General features: G+C 44.9%; 1 protein-coding gene across 2 annotated transcripts in view; it reads left to right on the plus strand.

Moving 5' to 3' along the window:
• Nucleotides 1-23972, plus strand: part of boll (boule homolog, RNA binding protein) — a 90272-nt gene that overhangs the window by 21093 nt on the left and 45207 nt on the right. For both annotated transcript variants that reach the window (XM_033023698.1, XM_033023697.1), the window contains exon 4: nt 318-372. In XM_033023698.1, the coding sequence (XP_032879589.1) occupies nt 318-372 (55 nt within the window). The remainder of the gene's footprint in view (nt 1-317; nt 373-23972) is intronic.

The following is a 23972-nucleotide window of genomic DNA, read 5'->3' on the forward strand; positions in this document are numbered from 1 at the left end:
TGAATCCTATGGGTGTGCTCGTCCTTCAAGGAACATTGGGGTGAAGAATCGTAGAGCTGAGATAAAACATTTAAAAATCGTATCACCTTGTATGCCGTTTGATTTTTTTTTCTCTGATGAAGCAATTTTTCAGCCTACAAAATCGTATTTTTGTAATCAGCCATACTTTTCAACATAGCTATAAAAGGACAAAACTAAACTTAAAATATTGACATGCTTTAAATTATCAGACACCGAAAAATAATACTGGTTTTATTATATTTCCTTAAATTTATCACGTACATTTAAATTAATTTGTTGCCTATACTTTTCTTTAGGTATGGCTTTATTACCTTTGAAACCCAAGAAGATGCTCAAAAAATTTTACAAGAGGTAGGAGCCAATAATTTTTATTTTATTAATGGCGACATCACTTCATTTCTCCACCTACTCTAGCTCCATGTAATAGTAGTAGTAGTAGAATATATTTTATTTACCAAACAAAATAACAATAACATGAAAATAACAATAAACCTATACATAACTCATTAAATAACCTCATTAACATCACAAATTAAATCTTAAACATTCGAAAAGGAATAGGAGGAAGTATACACTTATTTATTCCTACCCCTTCTCCACTCCACTACTCATCAATTAATTCACAAACTTTATACATATAAATATACATATATATACTTACATACATATATATACTTCATCATATCTTCTCGGAAAAATGACGAGCTAACGGTAAAATTTTTCATATGTAGAGATTTATCCCATGAAATCAAAAATCGCCTTATCTGAAAAATTCAAGCATTTCTCGAGTTATTAATCAAAATGTTCACACATCCGATCAAATTTTGAAATCAAAAAGCCTGTTATTGGCTGATGACGTCACAATCGATCTGCCTGCCTGCCGTCTGCTCGCGCTGCGAGTGACATCACCCCTCCCTCCTCCCCCCGTTATTCAACAGTCGGCCCATTAACTGAAGACCAAAGATCATAGCTGAAGACTGCAGCTGCCTTTGGTCGACGTTCGCCCGCTCGCGGCTCTAGCCCTGTACCCGAGAACTGCCGAGAGCTTTGGTCGACGCACGCTCGTGCCTCGGCTTGGGTTTCCCGAGAAGTCCCGAGAGCTGTGGTCGACGCACGCTCGCGGGAGCAGAAGACACCGAAAGAATAAGCAAGTCAGGCCCTGTACCCAAGAGATCCCGAGCTTTCCCCCCCCCTCTCTCTCTCTCTCTCTCTCTCTCTCTGTCCTCCCCCCCCTCTGTGTGTGTCCCCTCTGTGTGTCCCCCCCTTCTGTGTTTGTCCCCCCCCCTCTGCCCCCCCCCTCTGTGCCCCCCCCCTCTGTGTCCCCCACCCTCTGTGTCCCCCACCCTCTGTGTCCCCCACACTCTGCCCCCCCCTCCTCTGCCCCCCCCCTCGTCCCCCCCCCTCGTCCCCCCCCCTCTGTCCCGTCCCCCCTCTGCCGTCCCCCCTCTGCAACCCCCCCTCTGACCCCCCCACCCCTCTGTCCCCCCCAACCCTCTGTCCCCCCCACCCCTCTATCCCCCCCACCCCTCTGTCCCCCCCCACCCTCTGCCCCCCCCTCTGTCTCCCCCCCCTCTGTCTCCCCCCCTCTCTCCCCCTCTCTCTCCGTCTCCCCCTCTCTCTCTCCCCCTCCCTCTCTCCCCCCCTCCCTCTCTCTCCCCCCCTCCCTCTCTCTCCCCCCCCCACACACACACACACACACACACATACATACTGACCCATAGTCCCCAACTGCGCAGGCGTGGCCGGCAAGTGGGAGCGCGACTGCGACGTTCTTAAAGTTCAAAATGGACATAATGTAAAATATAAGATCACTCTGCCACTTCAGTCCCCTATTCCCCTCCTCCATTATCCTCCCCACACTCTACCAACCCTCCTCTGCTTCCTCCTCTCACCCCTTCCCTCCCCTATTCCCCCTCCCCATCTCCATTATCTCACCATCCCTCTTCCTACCCCTATCCTCCATTCCCACTCATCCCCCAGCACTCCCTCCCCCTCCTCTTCACCCTCCCTTTTCTTCCACTCCCCCCACCTCTCCCTCCTTTCCCCTACCGTCAATCACTCCCTCCCTCCATAATACCTCTCCCCTCCCTACCCCCTCTATCTCCCTGCTCCCCCACTACTCACCTCCCCCTATCCCACTCCCTCCTCACCTCCCCCACTGCCCTCCTCTCCCTCTATACCTCACTCCCTACCTCCCCCACTCTCCCTCACCTCCCCCACTTTCCCCTACTCAATCTCCCCCACTCTCCCCTCCCTCTCCACTCACTACCCCCCCTCCTCTCCCTCTATCCCCCACTCCTCACCTCCCCCCTATTCCACCCCCCCCCCACAATGAAAATCGCAATGTTTTTAAATGAAATTCTCAGTGAAAATCGTGTTTTTTCTTTAAAATGACCTAAACACAATGTTAGCTGTAAATGAAAACGGAAGAATTTGATTTTTTAGAATAAAATCAATGTCAATGAAACCGCGTTTTTAAAAATGTTTTTTATGTAAATTAAATTCGGGATCTCATTGTGACGTCGAACGCGGCTGACGGGCAGGGCAAGTGGAAAAGTATTTTTGTAAAGTTTCATATGTCAATAACTTGTAAAATATAATATCAATCTGACCGAAACTTGACTAATGTATACCCCAGGACAATGGTGAGTATGGTGGGCCATAAATTGTAGCGCTATCGTGTAGTTTTGCGGAGTTTCCAGAACACACGCACATACAAACAAACAAGATGAGATTTTTAGTAATATTATAATATAATAATAATAATTATTATTATATATACTATCCCAAGAGGGACCTGTTGGGCCCTGTTCCCCCAAAGCAATAATCCACCACTCATCTGTTCCACCAACGCAACCCGTTTCCACCACTCACCCGTTACGCAAACGTAACCCGATCCTCCATCCCAACCCCCCACAAGGAAAGTTCTGGAAATGAAACCTTCCCTATTCCACCCACCCCCCCACAAGGAAAATTCTGGAAATTAAACCTCTCCCCTATTCCACCTCCCCCACAAAGAAACGAGGAGGTCCCCCACCGATCTCCCCCTCACCCCACCACAAGGAAAACCACATTTAAAAAAATAAATGAAACCTCTCCCCTATTCCACCTCCCCCCCACAATGGAAAAACTCCTCCCAAAAAATCTAAATGAGATTCCATTGTGATGTACCCATTCCCCCAACACAACCTGTTCCCCCAACGCAATATTCCACCACTCACCCATAGCCCCCAACTGCGCAGGCGCGGCTCATACACTCCCTCACCTCTCCCTCCCTCTACTTTTCCCTACCCTCAGTCACTCCCTCACCTCTCCCCTTTCGTACTCACCCACTAAATACAATGTTTAAATGACATTTCATCTCCTCCCTTCCCCCACTCCCTACCTCCCCTTGCAACAAGAAATCTCTGCACTGGCTGGAGCTTATCCCAACACTGTTGATTGGCAGCTGAGATCCCATTGTGACATCACAGCTTCTAACTGCCAGAATCTCCGATCAACTGTCACAGCATCTGTCAAGTTATTCTTCTCAAAGTGGGTTTTTTTTTAACTTGTAAATGTCAATAGCTTGTGAAATATATCATCAATCTGAATGAATTTTATACAAACTACCACGGGACAAAGGTGAGTAATGTGGTGCAAATAATTTAGTACTACCGTTTTGGCGTAGGCCCCGATCACATACGCGCGCATAGATAGAAACAAGATGAGAATTTTAGTAATATATAGATATATCAGGCCCGTACGAAGCTTTTCAAAAAGGGGGGTGGCATGACAGGATTACAAAAAACTTAATGTGAAATAATGTGCGCGCTGCGCACATCACGAGCGAGAAGCGTGAAGTCCCTTGATGCCAGGGTCCAGGGTCCACTTAAGGGCTTTGGAAGCTCAGGGGTTTTAGATGCCCTCTGATGCATTCTGAGCCTTGTTTTGGAGCATTTATGCACCAAATTTATGACCAATATTTCAGAAATTAACAGGAATCTGAGAGGTAGCTTTTTCACACGAAGGGTGCTGGGTGTATGTAACGGGCTGCCAGAAGAGGTAGTTAAGGCTGGGACTATCCTAATGTTTAAGAGACATTTGGACACGTACATGGATAGGACAGATTTAGATGGATATGGGCTAAACCCGTGTGAGTGGGACTAGTTTAGATGGGACATGTTGGTCGGTGTGGGCAGGTTGGGCTGAAGGGCCTGTTTCCACACTGCATCATTCTATGACTAAAAAGTGAAGAAGAAAAATGCATGTAGATAAGTAGAGCAGATTTGAAAGAGGAGTGAAATGTAAAGGCAGAGAGAGGTTTATGGGTGGAAAGGAACATAGGAAAGGAGGGGGGAGAGTGGGCTTGGGCAGATGGGTGAAGGGAAAATAGTCACAAAGTGCTGGAGTAACTCTGGGTCAGGAAGCATCTGCGAAGAATATGAATAGGCGAAGTTTCACAAAGCGCTGGAGTAACTCAGCGGGTCTGGCAGCATCTCTGGAGAACATGGATAGGTGACATGTCACAGAGTGCTGGAGTAACTCAGTGAGTCAGGCAGCAACTCTGGAGAAAAGGTACAGATTATATTTCGGGTCAAGACCGTTCAGTAATATTCATGATGTATAGACATTCTTGAATGTTATCCAAACCATTGTGAGCTACTTTGTTACTGTGCTTGCCCTCTCTTATAACGTCTCTGCTGCCTTGGGTGATGCAGGACAGGGCACAAGCTTTGTGAAGCTGTTGCCGTCTGTCCCAGCCTGGTAAAAACTTGGATGGAGTGGATTTGGAGAGGATGTTTCCACTAGTGGGAGAGTCTAGGACCAGTGGCCACAGCCTCAGGAACATTCCTTTAGGAAGGAGATGAGCAGGAATTTCTTAAGTCAGAGGGTGGTGAACTGTGGAATTCATTGCCACAGACAGCTGTGGAGGTCAAGTCAATGGACATTTTTCAGGAGGAGATTGATAGATTCTTGATTGATACGGGTGTCGGAGGTAATGGGGAGAAGGCAGGAGAATGGGTTTGAGAGGGAAAGATAGATAGAGTCATAGAGTGATACAGTGTGGAAACAGGCCCTTCGGCCCAGCATGTCTCATCTGCACTAGTCCCACGTTTGATCCATATCCCTCCGAATCTGTCCTATCCATGTACCTGTTAACTGTTTCTTAAATGTTGTGATAGTCCCTGCCTCAACTGCCACCTCTGGCAGCTTGTTCCATACACCTACCACCCTTTGTGTGAAAAACATACCCCTCAGATTCCTATTAAATCTTTTGCCCTTCACCTTAAACTTATGTCCTCTGCTCTTCGATTCACTTACTCTGGGCAAAAGACTCAACCATATCTATCCAAATCATGATTTTATACCCCTCTATTAGATCATCTCTCATCCTCCTGTGCTCCATGAAATAGAGTCCCAGCCTACTCAACCTCTCCATATAGCTCTGGCCCTCTAGTCCTGGCAACATCCTCGTAAATCTTCACTGTACTCTTTCCAGTTTTATGACATTTTTCCTATAACATGGTGCCCAGAACTGAATACAATACCCTCAATGCGGCCTCACCAACTTCTTATGCAACTGCAAATGACCTCCCAACTATACTCAGCCTGACCCACTGAGTTACTCCAGCACTCTGTGAAACGTCATAGAACAGGGCAAGATTACCAAGTTTGCTGATGATACAGAAGTGAGTGGCTTAGCAGATAGTGAAGATGGTTGTGAAAGGTTGCAGCAGGATCTGGATCAATTAGCCAGGTGGGCAGAGGAATGGTTGATGGTTCCTTGAAGGTCATGTCGCAGGTATATCAGGTGGTCAAAAAGTATTTTGGCCTTCATCAGTCAGAGTATTGAGTATAGAAGTTGGGAGATCTTTCCCTCTCAAACCCATTCTCCTGCCTTCTCCCCATTACCTCCGACACCCGTATCAATCAAAAATCTATCAATCTCCTCCCAGTGGGGGAGGCGGGGATGGCGTGGGCCCAGTGGGGGTCAGTGGAGGTGGCGTGGGCCCAGCGGGGGTCAGTGGGGGTGGAGTTGGCCCAGCGGGGGTGGCGTGGGCCCAGCGGGGGTGGCGTGAGCCCAGCGGGGTGGCGTGGGGTCAGCGGGGGTGGTGTGGGCGGTAGATGGCTTGGAGGCAAGGGGAGCGGGCCCCGCTGCAGCGGTGTCTGGGGTTGGGGTTAGAGCCGCTGGGTTCAGATTCAGCCACTCCCGCCCGGCGACGGGACAACGGGGAACTGGCCGTTTCCAAAGTGCTGATTTTTTTTTTTGGCGGAATTTTTAATATTTTTACCGATTTTAAAAAAATTTAAAAATTTAATTTTTTCTTACTGGAAAAAAAGGGGGGTGCAGTTGCACCCAACGCACCCCCCCCTTCGGACGGCCATGTATATAGTATTGATATAGATAAATAGATAGATAACCACATGCACAAACATACATATAAACCCATACATAAGCCACATACATATATGCACGCACACAAACATACATATACAGTTTATAAACAATTATCCGAATTCTATCTATAACGCAAATATCACACTGTGTCAATAAACTAAAACGTAACCAACATCACAGCCCTTCCTCATTCTTATAACTCTGGAAAATATTTTTTTTGCACTTCTTCTTAAACTGAGTAATGTTTGTGCTTTGTTTGAGTTCCACATCCAAATCATTCCACAATTTTACCCCACAGATTGAAATACACATACTTTTCATAGTGTACGAACATAAAGTTTCTTTAAATTAAACTTTCCTCTCAAATTATAACCACCCTCCCTGTTAAAGAACATTTTTTGTATATTACCTGGTAGTAAATTAGTTCTTGCTTTATACATTATTTGTGCTGTATTAAATTCTACTAGATCCATAAACTTCAAGACATTGACTTTACAAACAGAGTTGGTGTGTTCACAAAATCCTACATTATTAACTATCCTTAATGGCCCTTTTTTGCAGTATGCATAATGGATGTAGGGTGCTTTTGTAAATGCTACCCCATACCTCCACACAGTAATTTAGATTTGGCAGTATATAGTATTGATATAGATAAATAGATAGATAACCACATGCACAAACATATTTGGATTAGATTTGGCAGTACAAGTGAACAATAAACAATGTACAACGCTTTGTGATTCAGAATGTGCCTTGTTCTTTCCAGGACTGCAAAGCTCCTTGCCAGCTTTGCTCGCACATGTTTTATATGAGGTTTCCAGCAGATTTTGTGGTTTAATATAACACCTAGAAATTTATTTTCATATACTCTTTCTATATCAACACCATCTATCCTCACTTGGTACCCGAGTGTTTATTTTACAATTTCCAAACATCATAATCTTTGTTTCGTTCAAATTTAATGATAACTGGACTGTGGGACCCGTTGGGTCCTAGCTTCACACGGGAGGGCTGGTCCCCCAACGCAATATTCCACCTCTCCACAAATTCCAATATTGTTGGGAGGGGGGCGTGGGGGGTTTATGGAGCGCCAGCATGAGTGTTGTGGGCCGAAGGGACTGGTTTCCAGAGGGCTAGTATTGACATTGTGCGCGCACACACACCCACACACACACTCCCACTCACGCACTCACACTCGCACACATACACTCACAAACACACACACACATACTCAAACACTCACATACATACACTCACACACACGCACATACACATACAGACACACGCACTCACACACACACGTACTCACAACCACATACACACACACTCACTGACTCACACACCATATATATGGCAGTAAATTTTCTTGAATACTCACACGGCTGAGCACATCCTCTCCACTTTGGGGCTTCCGCAGTCAGCGGGACTTCCGCCATCAGCGTGACCTCTGCACTTACCGGAAATTACGCAATTAGCGCGACCTCTGCACTCACAGGAAATTACACAATCAGCGCGACCTGTCCACTAAGCGGAAGTCACGAGTGTGACTTTTGAACCAAACACAGTCGGACCTAATAAAGCATTTATTCCTTCCAAACACAGTCGGACCTAATAAAGCACAGTTTCAAGCACAGGCAGGGCAGCAGGCCAAACAACTCATGACATTGTCATTTAGGGCTGACAAATCATTTATTACAAGTACATTGCAGACTCACAGTTCAATTGATTCACAGCATAGAATGAGAGTCGCGGCCTCTCCCTCGCGATCTTGCAGTGACTGAGTCACTTCCAAATTTCAATATTTTTGACACTACATATATCATTTATATACAGAATGAACAATAAAACCATTGGCCAAAGAAGAGAGAGTTTGGCGAACATTAGAATTAGAATTTCCTTTATTGTCATTCAGACATTATGGTCTGAACGAAATTTCGTGCCTGCAGTCATACATACAATAATACAATAATAAACAACAATAAACACAAATTAACATCCACCACAGTGAGTCCTCCAAGCACCTCCTCACTGTGCATCTCTCATTAAAACATAGCAAGATAGGTACAAAACTGATGCATCCCTTCCTTATTGCTTTAAAAAATATATTATTCTGCATTGTTCATCCAGTTTCTCTCACACCTAATCAAGTTGCACTGGCCAGCTTTACAGCGCTTACCTACTTTTGAGATAATCAAAATAAGGAACAATCAAATTAATAGCAGGATAAAAAAAGATAAAAGTGCTGGAGTGACTCAGCAAGTCAATTAGTGCAGGAGTAGGCCGTTTGGCCCTTCGAGCCAGCACCGCCATTCAATGTGATCATGGCTGATCATCCACAATCAGTACCCCGTTCCTGCCTTCTCCCCATATCCCTTGACTCCGCTATCTTTAAGAACTCTATCTAACTCTTGAAAGCATCCAGAGAACTGGCCTCCACCGTCCTCTGAGGCAGAGAATTCCACAGACTCACAACTCTCTGTGTGAAAAAGTAATTCCTCATCTCCGTTCTAAATGGCTTGCCCCTTATTCTTAAACTGTGGCCCCTGGTTCTGGACTCCCCCAGCTACTACTATGACATTCGCCAGCAGTTGCTTAAAAATGGCTGAAGTGGGACAGGCTCTTTCAGGTGGCTGAATACCCAGGGCCTGTTGGAATCTATCCTGGATTATTAAATTGGAAGAATAGGTGCACTGTCCTTGTATCTTGTTATCTTCTCCAGCCACAGAGATGCATGAAAACTGGAGAGCAAATAATGCTGTTCCTTTGTTCAAGAAGGGAAGCAGAGATAATCCAGGAAATTGTAGGCCGGTGAGCCTCATGCCAGTGGCTGTGAAGATATTGGAGAGGATTCTTTGGGGTATGATTTGTTCTAATTTGGAGAAGAATGGGCTAATTAGGGACAGTTAGCTTTGTCTGTGGCAGGCCATATTTTACGACAATTTTGATTGTCGTAAAATATACAGGACCTCTTTCTCTCATTCTGTTCTCCAAGTAACCATATAACAATTACAGCACGGAAACAGGCCATCTCGGCCCTTCTAGTCCGTGTCGAACACTTACTCTCACCTAGTCCCATCTACCTGCACTCAGACCATAACCCTCCATTCCTTTCCCGTCCAAGTAGCTGTTGATGCCACTGGCATATTCTAATTTGTGCAAAATAAATTCTTAACGAGAAAGAAATTGGGGGGTTGGGGAAGTCTTTTGTGCTTTCATGGATATTCCAACGCATTTTAAAGTTTATTTATTGAAATGTGGTTAGTTACAGTGGAGGAATAGTCTGATCTGTTTGGATAGCATGCAAAACAAATCTTTTAAATGCTTCTCGGTACTCGTGACAATAATAAGCCAAACAATCACTACACACAGCAAAGTTCTGAAAACAACAACATGGCACAGAGCAGGTGGTGTGAAAACCTATGTAAGAAGCCAAACAGCTTACAGCAATCCTAAAATATAAGCAACTTGATGACTTGCACCATTATAGTATTGCACAGAAATGTCTTCAAGGATGGCGCATTATAATTATTTTCAGGAACTTGCACTGCACCTGGCGACTTGCATCACATTTTAAGTAAAAATAACTTGTCAGGCATTGACAATAGTGACAATGTCCAATAGCATTCAGTGCAAAGAGCCTGAATAAGCTTGACCTTTCTCTGTGGGGGAAACATTTATTTCCTACTGTAAAGAAATACTATAAATTCTATGAAATATGCTTAATGCCTGCTACCTGGCATTTCAGCACCCAAATGTCCACAATTTATTTCCACCTCTGAAAGAGAATAGTGTCTCTCAGAAATTCATGTTAATATTTCATGTGTGTCAGGTGGTCAAAAATTTGGATGATGAAAGGTAAGTGGTAAATGCACAGATGTTACCACAGTTGCATGGGAAAAGTCAGAGTCAAACAATGTGGAAACATGCCCTTCGGCCCAACTTGCCCACACTGACCAACATGTCCCATCTGTACGTCCCACTAGCCTGCGTTTGGCCCATATCCTTGTCCTATCTATGTACCTGTCTAATAGCTTGTTAAACGTCACGATAGCCCCTGCCTCAATTGCCTGCTCCGGCAGTTTGTTCTATACACCCACCACTTTTTTGGTGAAAAGGTTACCACTCGGATTCCTCTAAAATCTTTCCCCCTTCACCTTAAACCTGTGTCCTCTGGTTCTCGATTTCCCCCACTCTGGGCAAGAAACTTTGTGCGTCCATCTGATCTATTCCTCTCAGGATTTTATACACTTCTATAAGATCACCCCTCAATCCCCTGTGCTCCAGCGAATAGAGTCCCAGCCTGCTCAACATCTCTATAGCACAGACACTTGAGTCCTGGCAACATCCTTGTAAATCTTCTCTATACCATTTCCAACTTAACATATTTCCTATATAACATGGTGCCCAGAACTGAACACAATACTTTCAATGGGGCCTTACCAGCATCTCACCAGTGTCTTGTATAACTGCAACATGACCTCTCAACTTCTATACTGGAGTTTTGAGAAAAAGAGTGCTTGGTAATTACGGAATAGGGTATTGAAGAAATGGTCTCTTCAGAATGCCAAAAGGGGGTGGTTGCAATGGAATCATAGTACAGATTATAGTGAATGATATGTTGATGTGCAGGCAGTTGGAGTGGAATCTGAGTACAAGGAGCACCATATCCAGGGTGAGAGCGGAATTGCAGGATATAGGAAATATGATTGAGAGCCTGACAACTGTGGAAGGAATACCATGGTTAAGGAGAAAGGCACCTTTGATCTCCATGTGGGAAATCTCATCATCAAAGCAGATCCAACAGATGAAGAAACAAGAAAAATGGAATCAATTCCGTAAATAGCAGACAAGAGAATTATCTGTGTCCGTGGTATTAGAAGCCAACCTCTTCCCTGAGGTAGATAGTAAGGATAGCAGATTGGCTCCATGGAAGGAAGGTTGCATCTCGGACTGGAGACCTGTGACAAGAGGTGTGCCTCAGGGTTCGGTGCTGGGCCCGTTGCTGTTTGTCATCTACATCAATGATTTTGATGAGAACATACAGGGCAAGATTAGCAAGTTTGCTGATGATACAAAAGTGGGTGGTTTTGCAGTTAGTGAAGATGGTTGTGAAAGATTGCAGCAGGATCTGGATCGATTAGCCAGGTGGGCTGAGGAATGGTTGATGGAATTTAATACAGAGAAGTGTGAGGTGTTGCATTTTGGGATGTCCAACAAGTGCAGGACCTACACTGAATAGTAGGCCTCTGAGGAGTGTTGTAGAGCAGAGGGATCTAAGAGTGCAGGTGCATGGTTTCTTGAAGGTTGAGTCACAGGTAGATAAGGGAGGTAATGTTGCAGTTGTATAAGACAATGGTGAGACAGCTTTTAGAATATTGTGTTCAGTTCTGGGCATCATGTTATAGGAAAGATATTGTTATGCTTGAAAGGGTTCAGAGAAAATTAAAGGGCCTGTCCCACTGACGCGATTGTCTTCGACATTCCAGCTCGAGGGCACTCGCCTGAAAAACCTCGAGCTGGATCGACCGTCAGCGATGAAACCGTGAGCCGGATTGACTGTCTGTGCGCGCGCACACTCACACAACGCAAAGGCGGGGGCCAGGGAAAGCGGGGGGAGCGCTGTTTGAAATTCACACCCGCGATGAACAGGAAGGTAAAAGGCGTCTGGCACAGTACGGTAAGTCCTTTAGAGAGTGCGGAGAGGGGGGGGGAGAATGAGTGGAGACACTTTTAAGAAGCCAGACAACGTTTAAAAAAGGTTTACTTACCTTTTTTTCTCAACGAGCTTTTACCTTCAACTACCTTTGATTGACTTCAACTACCTACAAATAGCATTATGACCTACTACGACCTACCTCGACTAAACCCACAAATTTAAAAAAAATCTTTTTTTTCCATGGTGACCTTTTTTTACTCGCGGGCATTTTTCAGCGTGTTGAAAAAACGCCGCAACCTAGCTGAGGCCTTCGAGTACGTGGGGACTACTCTCGAGCATGAAGGAGAGTTGCAAAGACCTCCTAGGACCTCGTGTCGACCATGCTGTGACCAGTATGGGTCGAGGGCAAACTCTTCTAAACTTGTGAATTAGGTCGCCGCAGTGCGACAGGCCCTTTATGAGGTTGCCAGGACTAGACGGTTTGAGTAGTAGGTCGAGGTTGGGCAGGCTGGGTCTCTTGCTTGGAGCGCAGGAGGATGAGGGATGATCTTATAGAGATCATGAGAGGAAAGATCAGGTAGATGGACAGTCTCTTACCCAGAGTAGGGGAATCTAGGACCAGAGGACATGGGATCAATGTGAAGGGGAAAAGATTTAATAGGACCTTGAGGGGTAACTTTTTCACACAAAGATTGGTGGGTGTATGGAACAAACTGCCAGATGAGGTAGTTGAGCTAGGACTATCCTAACGTTTAAGAAAAAGACAGACTGGGACATGGTAGGTGTGGGCAAGTTGGGCTGAAGGGCCTGTTTCCACACTGTATCACTCTATAACTATGAAAGAGAAGAATCAGACATGGACCATTGAATGTGAGAGCTGGATAGAAATTGACGGCAAAGGTAATGCAACTTTGTATGAATGTAAAAATTAGCATTATTATAGTAAACATTACAACAGAAGAAGAGTTGGAAGATGGGGACTGTCATAGAACTGAAAGTAGTTTGGGTGCTGACATGGATAGAAAATTGGTTGGCAGACAGGAAACAAAGAGTAGGGATTTATGGGTCCCTTTAAGAATGGCAGGCAGTGACTAGTGGGGTGCCGCAAGGCTCAATGCTGGAACCGCAGCTATTTACAATATACATTAATGATTTAGATGAAAGGATTAAAAGTAACATGTTCTGGATGTCAGATGTGGGAGGTAATTGGAGTCGGATAGTCCTCCAGACGTCCACATCTGCGCCAGGTGCGTCGAGATGGGGCTCCTAAGGGACCGTATTAGGAACCTGGAGCAGCAGCTCGATGACCTCTGTCTGGTCAGGGAGAGTGAGGAGGTCATAGAGAGGAGTTATAGGGAGGTGGTCACTCCAAAACCACGGGAGACAGGCAAGTGGGTCACGGTTAAGAAGGGCAAGGGGCAGAGGCAGGGACTAGTGAGTACCCCAGTGTCTGTACACCTTGAAAATAAGTACTCCTGTTTGAGTACAGTTGGGGGGGGGACAGCCTGTCTGGGGGTAGCGACAGCGGCCGGGCCTCCGGCACAGACACCGGCCCTGTTGCTCAGAAAGGTAGGGAAAAGAAGAGGAGGGCAATAGTAATTGGGGACTCTATAGTTAGGGGGTCGGATAGGCGATTCTGTGGACGCAGTCAGGAGACCCGGATGGTAGTTTACCTCCCTGGTGCCAGGGACTCGGATGTGTCTCAACGCGTCCACGATATTCTGAAATCAGAGGGAGAGGAGCCTGAGGTCGTGGTACATATAGGTACCAATGACATAGGTAAAAAAAGAGAAGAGGTCCTGAAGGGAGAATTTAGGGAGTTGGGAGGAGAGTTAAGGAAAAGGACCAAAAAAGTAACAATCTCAGGATTACAGCCTGTGCCACACGACAGTGAGAGAAGGAATGGAGCGAGGTGGAGGATAAATGCGTGGCTGAAGGACTGGTGCAGTGGGCAGGGATTCAAGTTTCTGGATCATTGGGACTTCTTTTGGGGAAGGTGTGACCTGTACAGAAAGGACGGGTTGCACTTGAACCCGAGGGGGACCAATATCCTGGCGGGGAGATTTGCAAAGGCTACTGGGGAGACTTTAAACTAGAACAGTTGGGGGGAGGGACTCAAATAGAGAAAGCTAGTAGACAGAGTGTGAGGCAGGAGGCAGAGAAGGGAAGCACCCGGACCCAAAATCTAGGGGAGGAAGAAAAAGAAAATAAACAGAGAATAAGAGGCGGTGGGTTTCTTAAATGTGTATATTTTAATGCTAGGAGCATTGTAAGAAAGGTGGATGAGCTTAGAGCCTGGATTGACACCTGGAAGTATGATGTTGTGGCGATCAGTGAAACATTGTTACAGGAGGGCTGTGATTGGAAATTAAATATTCCAGGATTTCGTTGCTTCAGGTGTGATAGAATTAGAGGGGCAAGAGGTGGAGGTGTTGCATTGCTTGTCAGGGAAGATATTACAGCAGTGCTTTGGCAGGATAGATTAGAGGGCTCGTCTAGGGAGGCTATTTGGGTGGAACTGAGAAGTGGGAAAGGTGTAGCAACACTTATAGGGGTGTATTATAGACCGCCAAATGGGGAGCGAGAATTGGAAGAGCAAATATGTTAGGAGATAGCAGATATTAGTAGTAAGCACAAGGTAGTGATTGTGGAAGATTTCAATTTTCCACACATAGACTGGGAAACACATTCTGTAAATGGGCTGGATGGTTTGGAGTTTGTAAAATGTGTGCAGGATAGTTTTTTGCAGCAATACATAGAGGTACCTACTAGAGAATGGGCAGTGCTGGACCTCCTGTTAGGAAATTAGACAGGTCAGGTGGCGGAGGTATGCGTTGGGGAACACTTCGGGTCCAGTGATCACAATACCATTAGTTTCAATATAATTATGGAGAGGGTCAGAACTGGACCTAGGGTTGAGATTTTTGATTGGAGAAAGGCTAACTTTGATGAGATGCGAAAGGATTTAAAAGGAGTGAATTGGGACATTTTGTTTTATGGGAAGGATGTAGAAGAGAAATGGAGGACATTTAAAGGGGAAATTTTAAGAGTACAGAATCTTTATGTCCATGTTCGGTTGAAAGGAAATAGTAAAAATTGGAAAGAGCCATGGTTTTCAAGGGAAATTGGACACGGTTCGGAAAAAGAGAGATTTACAATAATTATAGGCAGCATGGAGTAAATAAGGTGCTTGAGTATAAAGAATGTAAAAAGAATCTTAAGAAAGAAATTAGAAAAGCTAAAAGAAGATATGAGGTTGCTTTGGCAAGTAAGGTGAAAGTAAATCCAAAGGGTTTCTACAACTATATTAACAGCAAAAGGATAACGAGGAATAAAATTGGTCCATTAGAGAGACAGAGTGGACAGCTATCTGCAGAGCCAAAAGAGATGGGGGAGATATTGATCAATTTCTTTTCTTCGGTATTCACCAAGGAGAAGGATATTGAATTATGTGAGGTAAGTGAAACAAGTAGAGTAGCTATGGAAACTATGAGATTCAAAGAAAAAGAAGTACTGACACATGAAAAATATAAAAGTGGATAAGTCTCCAGGTCCTGACAGGATATTCCCTCGGACATTGAGGGAAGTTAGTGTAGAAATAGCAGGGGCTATGACAGAAATATTTCAAATGTCATTAGAAACGGGAATAGTGCCGGAGGATTGGCGTACTGCGCATGTTGTTCCATTGTTTAAAACGGGTTCTAAGAGTAAACCTAGCAATTATAGACCTGTTAGTTTGACTTCAGTGGTGGGCAAATTAATGGAAAGGATACTTACAGATAATATATATAAGCATCTGGATAAACAGGGTCTGATTAGGAACAGTCAACATGGATTTGTGCCTGGAAGGTCATGTTTGACTAATCTTGAATTTTTTGAAGAAGTTACTAGGGAAATTGATGGTAAAGCAGTGGATGTTGTCTATATGGACTTTAGTAAGGCCTTTGACAAGGTTCCTCATGGAAGGTTGATTAAGAAGGTTCAATTGTTGGGTATTAATGCAGGAGTAGCAAGATGGATTCAACAGTGGCTGAATGGGAGATGCCAGAGAGTAATGGTGGATGGCTGTCTGTCAGGTTGGAGGTCGGTGACTAGTGGGGTGCCTCAGGGATCTGTGTTGGGTCCACTGTTGTTTGGCATGTACATCAATGATCTGGATGATGGTGTGGTAAATTGGATTAGTAAGTATGCAGATGATACTAAGATAGGTGGTGTTGTGGATAATGAAGTAGATTTCCAAAGTCTACAGAGAGATTTAGGCCATTTGGAAGAATGGGCTGAAAGATGGCAGATGGAGTTTAATGCTGATAAGTGTGAGGTTCTACATCTTGGCAGGACAAATCAAATTAGGACGTACATGGTAAATGGTAGCGAATTGAGGAATGCAGTTGAACAGAGGGATCTAGGAATAACTGTGCATAGTTCCCTGAAGGTGGAATCTCATGTAGATAGGGTGGTAAATAAAGCTTTTGGTGTGCTAGCCTTTATAAATCAGAGCATTGAGTATAGAAGTTGGGATGTAATGTTAAAATTGTACAGGGCATTGGTGAGACCAATTCTGGAGTATGGTGTACAATTTTGGTCGCCCAATTATAGGAAGGATGTCAACAAAATAGAGTACAGAGGAGATTTACTAGAATGTTGCCTGGGTTTCAGCAACTAAGTTACAGAGAAAGGTTGAATAAGTTAGGTCTTTATTCTTTGGAGCGCAGAAGGTTAAGGGGGGACTTGATAGAGGTCTTTAAAATGATGAAAGGGATAGACAGAGTTGACGTGGATAAGCTTTTCCCAGTGAGAGTAGGGAAGATTCAAACAAGAGAACATGACTTCAGAATTAAGGGACATAAGTTTAGGGGTAACATGAGGGGGAACTTCTTTACTCAGAGAGTGGTAGCTGTGTGGAATGAGCTTCCAGTGGAAGTGGTGGAGGCAGGTTCGATTTTATCATTTAAAAATAAATTGGATAGGTATATGGATGGGAAAGGAATGGAGGGTTATGGTCTGAGTGCAGGTAGATGGGACTAGGGGAGAATAAGTGTTTGGCACGGACTTGTAGGGCCGAGATGGGCTGTTTCCGTGCTGTAATTGTTATATGGTTAACATTGGCAAATTTGCAGATGACATAAAGCTGGGTGGCATTATGAACTGAAGAGGATGCTATGAGGATGCAGGGTGACTTGGACAGGTTGGGTGTGTGGGCAGATGCATGGCAGATGCAATTTAATGTGGATAAATGTGAGGCTACTCACTGGTGGCAGAAACAGGAAGGCATAATATTATCTAAATGGAGTCACGTTGGGAAAAGGGGAAGTACAATGGGATCTGGGGGTCCTTGTTCATCAGTCAATGAAAGTAAGCATGCAGGTACGGCAGGCTGAAGAAACCGAATGGCGTGTTGGCCTTCATAACAAGAGGAGTTGAGTGTAGGAGCAAAGAGGCCCTTCTGCAGTTGTACAGGGCCCTAGTGAGACCACACCTGGAGTATTGTGTGCAGTTTTGGTGTCTCAATTTGAGGAAGGACGTTCTTGCTATTGAGGGAGTGCAGCGTAGGTTCATCAGGTTAATTCCCGGGATGGCGGGACTGTCATATGTTCATAGAATGGAGCGGCTGGGCTTGTATACTCTGGGATTTAGAAGGATGAGAGGATATCTTATTGAAACATAAGATTATTAAGGGTTTGGACACGCTATAGGCAGGAAACATGTTCCCGATGTTGGGGGAGTCCAGAACCAGGGTCCACAGTTTAAGAATAAGGGGTAAGCCATTTAGAACGGAGATGAGAAAAAACTTTTTCACACAAGAGTTGTGAGTGTGGAATTCTCTGCCTCAGAGGGCAGTGGAGGCTGGTTCTCTGGATGCTTTCAAGAGAAAGCTAGACAGAGCTCTTAAAGATTGCGGAATCAAGGGATATGGGGAGAAGGCAGGAACGGGGTACTGATTGTGGATGATTAGCCATGATCACATTGAATGGCGGTGCTGGCTCAAGGGGCCGAATGGATTACTCCTGCACTTATTGTCTATTGGCTTTCTATTGAAACAAAAATTGTTCAATATATCCAACCAATATACAAGCCTGGCTTGAGTCCATTGGGGCTCCCATCACCATACCTTTGGTATGAACAAAAATGGGATTGGAAAAGTAGTTTGATGTAGGAATAAGTTCAGCCAAGCAGAGGAGGGGTGGTAGAAAGAGATTGTGATTGCGCTCTCTTCATGGAAGAAGTGAAGGTTCTTCAGACCATCCTGTTATGAGGTGTGAAGCTAATGAAAGGTGTTGCAAATGCAAATGAAAATGGACTGGACAGAGGGGAGAAAGAATAGAATCAAGGTTGGAGCAAAATAAGTTCTGGGGGCAATAGAGGGCTGAAACAATGGGTCTATCGGGACACCCTTACATGCATCCTGGGAAGGGGGTAGAATTAAGCTCTGCAAGGTTGTGATGCTTTAAAGCTAGAGACTATTAAAAGGTGATCCTTGATGAAATAAGGCCAGTAATTGGGATCTGATGGTCAGTGGGGAGAGAGGGAGGATGTGCATGATCCAGTGGGAGGTAATGTGGGTGATTAGTTAATTAGTTTAGGTTAGAGATACAGCACGAAAACAGGCCCCTCGGCCCACCGAGTCCGCACCGACCAACGATCCCCGCACATTAACACGATCCTACACACACTAGGGACAATTTGCACTTGTACTAAGCCAATTAACCTACAAACCTGTACGTCTTGAGGGTGTGGGAGGAAACCGAAGATCTCGGAGAAAACCCACGGGGTCATGGGAAGAACGTACAAACTCCATACAGACAGCACCTGCAGTTGCGATTGATCCCGGGTCTCCGGTGCTGCAAGCACTGTAAGGCAGCAACTCTACCGCTGCGCCACCATGCCGCCCACTTTTTCCCTTTTAAACTGTCCATGTTCTTTCCTGACCTTGTAAGAATTTCTCTACTTGCATTTGTTGTTAATGCCCAGCTTGGCATTTTATTGCAGAATACAATAAAATCTGTATTCACTGATGTTAGAGGCAAATTTTTATCCAATCGTGATGTCTGAGGCTTCCCCTTGGGTTTGCAAAAATTAGCTGATACATTGACAAAGAACTTCGATTTCATGGAATTCAAACCAAATTGCAATGTTAAGGCAAATGCCCAAATCAACTAATGTTTCTTACTTGAAAGAAAGTAAAATCCCCCCCCTTCCCCCTATTTTGTCCCTTTCCCACTACTTGATCTAAACTTCACTATTGCCCATGTGGGCTCGGGCTCAGAATAAAGGAGGATTGTACAGACAACATTAGAGCATGGATGTACATCAAGTATCCTATGGCATTCAACACACTTTTGGATGCCTCTTTGAAGATTTTTTTTCGGCACACTGCTTGGGAGACTTCAAAATGTCACGCAGACTCTCGTGGCACAGGCAAAATATGCAGAAATCAAAGTATTTTCTGTAGGCCTCTTTCATACTGATAGACAGCAGGGACCTCGTGCCCTGCTGAATTTACCAGCACCAGCTAGGTTTTCATTGGCCCACCACCTGCTTACAGATCAGGCATTTATTTTCCTTGGGTTTGTATTCTCTAGTTGTGTGGCAAGTCCTTTGTTACCAGCTCTTGAAATGTAATGAATATATCGGCAAAGTCCCCACTATCTTGGGGGTAACCATCAACTTGCAATCCAACTAGACCAGCCACGTTAATATCATGGGTATAAGAGCAAGTCAGATGCTGAGCATCCTGTGGGAAGTGCCCCGCCTCCAAATAATCCAAGGTCTTCCCATCATTTGAAAATAAAGAGTGCAATGGAATATTCTCCAGTTGTGTGCATGAGTACAGTGTTGAAAACACTTAGGAAGCGTTACACTATCTGGGGAAAAAACAGCTCATTTAATAACACCACACCAACCATCTTAAACGTAAATTCCCTCCACCAGCACATCGTGTTGCAATGTGTATCATCTGCAGTTACTCACCCAGGCTACATGAATATGCAGAGAATGGAGGGATGTGGATCAGATGCAGGCAGAGGAGATTAGTTTAACTTGACATCATGTTCAGCACAGACATTGTGGGCCAAAGGACCTGTTTTTGTGTTGCACTGTTCTATGTATTCTTTATGCACCACCCAAGCCTGCATACTATCCCATAAAGAAGGACGGGTGGCAGGCGCATGGGAACACCACCATCCACATGCACACCATTCTTGTGTGAATGTATGTCATAAGCCATCACCATTGGGTTTAACTTCTGGAACATTCTCCAAAACAATATTGGAAGCATCTTCACCAAAATATTACAGCAGTTCAAGAAGGAGATGCCGATACCTTCACAAAAGCATTTAGGAATGTTAAATAAATGTATCCTTTGCCAGCAACACTTGAGAGTCTAAAAATGAATGTCAGAAAAAAGGAAGAGAAAACACTTGTAAACACTTTGTCCTTTGCACTCACGTTGAAAATTTCAGAACCAGAATTCAGTATGTTATTGTGACTATAAACTGTTCATTACTGACGGGGAGCTGATTTTTGGACAATGATTGATAGTTTAGCAAAACTAGATCTGTATAAAATGCAGTTCCCTCTGCAACTCCCTGGTTAACACATCACTTCCCACCCAAACCACCCCATCCGCAGGTGCGTTCCCCTGCAACTGCAGGAGATGCAACACCTGTCCCTATACCACCTCCTCGACTGCGTCCAAAGAACCCGACAGTCCTTTCCGGTGAGTCACCTCCTCCCACCGCATCTACTGTATCCGTTGTTCCGGGTGCGGACTCCTATATATCGGTGAGATGAAGCACAGACGCCAACACCTCCGCTCAGTCTGCCTGGGCCTACCTGATCTCCCGGTTGCCAAACACTTTAGCTCCCCCTCCCATTCCCATACTGACCTTTCTGTCTTGGGCTTCCTCCACTGTCAGAGTAAGGCCCAACGCAAAACGCAAGTTTTCACACCTTACCGTTCCATATCTCTAGACTCCCTCTCCCCTGACTCTTAAGTCTGAAGAAGAGTCTTGACCCAAAACATCACCTATTCCTTCTCTCCAGAGATGCTGCCTGTCCCGCTGCGTTACTCCAGCATTTTGTGTCATCTACATTACACATTTGGTTCAGACAATCTAATTCATTTATATGACCATTAATTATCAATCAATTGCTTGGCCTGGGGTAAAAAAAGTGCTATGGATAAGGGAACAAATCACATGGGTAATATTTATAATTCAATACTTAGATGATAGGTTTTCTGTCAATGGAATTTGCCCCAACTCGATTGTTTGGAGTGTGAATAAATATGGAAATGTTAAATTATCTATCTGCCTGTCAAAAATCCCCCTTGCCTGCATCTATTACCTGCCACATCTTGTCTTTTTTTTCCTTTTTTTGTGTGTTTTTTTTTTTTTTTTTGTCTTCTTTGTCTTTCTATAGTTAGAAACAAATGCAGGGATTGACAATTGATCAAATATTAATTGTTTGGCCCTTCATGTTATCCTGTAAACATGTCAGAATCAGAAGGTTACCGTTGTTATATTGATATCTCAAAGGTACAAATACCATCATTTTCACATTTAATGTGACCATACCATACTACCCAGCCCAACCATTTATTCACAATCCTAACCACCACCTACCAAGGCCCCTCCTTTCAACATCTCCACTGACCTCCTTACCCCTCCTCCACACTGCTTCCTCTCCCAGTTTGACCTGGTCACCCCTATTGAAATCTCCAAACTCATCTGCTCTTCCAAACCCACTACCTGCTCCCTCGACCCTCTCCCCACTCCCCTGTTGAAGTCCTGCCTCCCCGTTCTCTGCCCCTACCTCACTAATCTCTTCAACTCCTCATTGTTCCCTCCGCTTTCAAAACTGCTGCTGTTACACCAATCTTAAAGAAACCTGGTCTTGATCCCTCCTCTCTCATTAACTACCGCCCAATCTCAAACCTCCCCTTTCTTTCAAAAACCCTGGAGCGTATCGTTGCGTCGCAACTTCATTCCCACCTCCTTGCGTATAACCTACTTGAACCCCTCCAATCTGGCTTTCGCCCCCTCCATAGCACAGAAACTGCTCTCCTCAAAGTCCTCAACGACCTCCTCACCTCTGCTGACACTGGTTCCCTCAACATCCTCATCCTCCTCGACCTGAGCGCAGCCTTCGATAGAGTGAACCATAACATCCTGCTCACCAGACTCAAAGACCTCGGCATTGAAGGCTCTGCACTCAGTTGGCTCCGTTCCTACATTTCCAACAGATCCCACTTCATCTCTCTCCACAACCACACCTCTGCTACAGCCACAGTCACTCAAGGCGTTCCCCAAGGCTCCGTACTCTGCCCCCTCCTCTTCATCATGTACATCCTCCCCCTTGGTCAGATACTCCGCCACTTCAACCTGGACTTCCACTGTTACGCTAATGACACCCAGATCTACCTTGGCACCAAATCCCCCCACAACCCCCCCCTCTCCCATATCAACTCCTGTTTGTCAGCTATAAAAACCTGGATGCAACATAATTTCCTCAAACTCAACAGCGATAAGACAGAATTCCACCTCATAGGCTCCAAAGCCACACTCAGCAAAATCAATAACCCCACTCTCACCATCGACGGCACCACTGTCTCCCCATCTCCCCAGACCCGCAACCTTGGCATGATCTTTGATTCCACCCTCTCCCTTGAGCCTCACATCCGCCATGTCATTAAAACCTCCTTCTTTCATCTCCGCAACATCGCCAAACTCAGACCCTCTCTCACACCTCCCGCTGCTGAAAGACTCATCCATGCCTTCATCTCCTCCCGACTGGACTATTGCAACTCACTTCTCCTTGGCATCAGCTCCACCTACATCAACCGACTCCAACTGGTCCAGAACGCAGCCGCCCAACTCATCATCCACACCAAATCCTGGCATCACATCACTCCAGTCCTCAAACAACTTCACTGGCTTCCCATCTCCCACCGGATCACCTACAAAATCCTGATCCTCACCTACAAAGCCCTCCACCATCTGGCCCCCCCATATCTCACTGACCTCCTCTCCCCCTACCAACCCTCACGGTCCCTCAGATCCACATCAGCCGGTCTCCTCTCCATCCACAAGTCCAACCTCTGCAGTTTAGGGGACAGAGCCTTCTCCAGGGCAGCTCTCAGGCTCTGGAACTCCCTCCCCCAACTGATCCGCAATTCCGTGTCCCTCACCATCTTCCAGTCCCGCTTCAAGACCCATCTCTTCACCTCTGCCTATCCTTAGCCCCACGTCCCCCTCCCTTTTCATCTGTGCATTAATTACCTTATTATTGTGTTTTGTATTGAATTCTGTCTTTACTTTGTGTACTAGTCATGTCTCTACTATTTATTTCATTCCCCTTACATGTTTTTCCTCTACCTGCAAAATTTTTGTAAGGTGTCCTTGAGACTCTTGAAAGGCGCCCATAAATAAAATTTATTATTATTATTATTATTATTATAGGGCTTGCCAAGTACTATTCACAACGCATCTCAGCTGTTTTTATCCCATTACTTTTCGCCTATCCACCTATTGTTCCTCATCCTTACTGTGGTCCTACTTCTTCATTGTACACTGCCATTTATTTGCTGACTGATAACTTGGACCCTGTTAGAACTGAGCTGCTGACTCATCTACCATAGACTGGACTGATAGATGTCTTAACTAATTCAAGTATCCTATTATGCTTCATTGTTAAGTTACATTCTAGGTGCGTGTAGATGTTAAGACTTTTTTCTTTTGTCCGTATTGAAATAAAATTCACAGTGATCATAAAAAAGTTGTAGGCTGGTGTTTCTACTTTCTGAACTAAATTATACTTCTGAACTAGATCTGCACTTAACATTCAGACTCAGTCTGAAGAAGGGTCTCGACCTGAAACGCCACCTATTCCTTTTCTCGAGAGATTTTGTCTGGC

This window comes from Amblyraja radiata, chromosome 7 (assembly GCF_010909765.2).
Source record: "Amblyraja radiata isolate CabotCenter1 chromosome 7, sAmbRad1.1.pri, whole genome shotgun sequence".
NCBI classification, from domain to species: Eukaryota; Metazoa; Chordata; class Chondrichthyes; order Rajiformes; family Rajidae; genus Amblyraja; species Amblyraja radiata.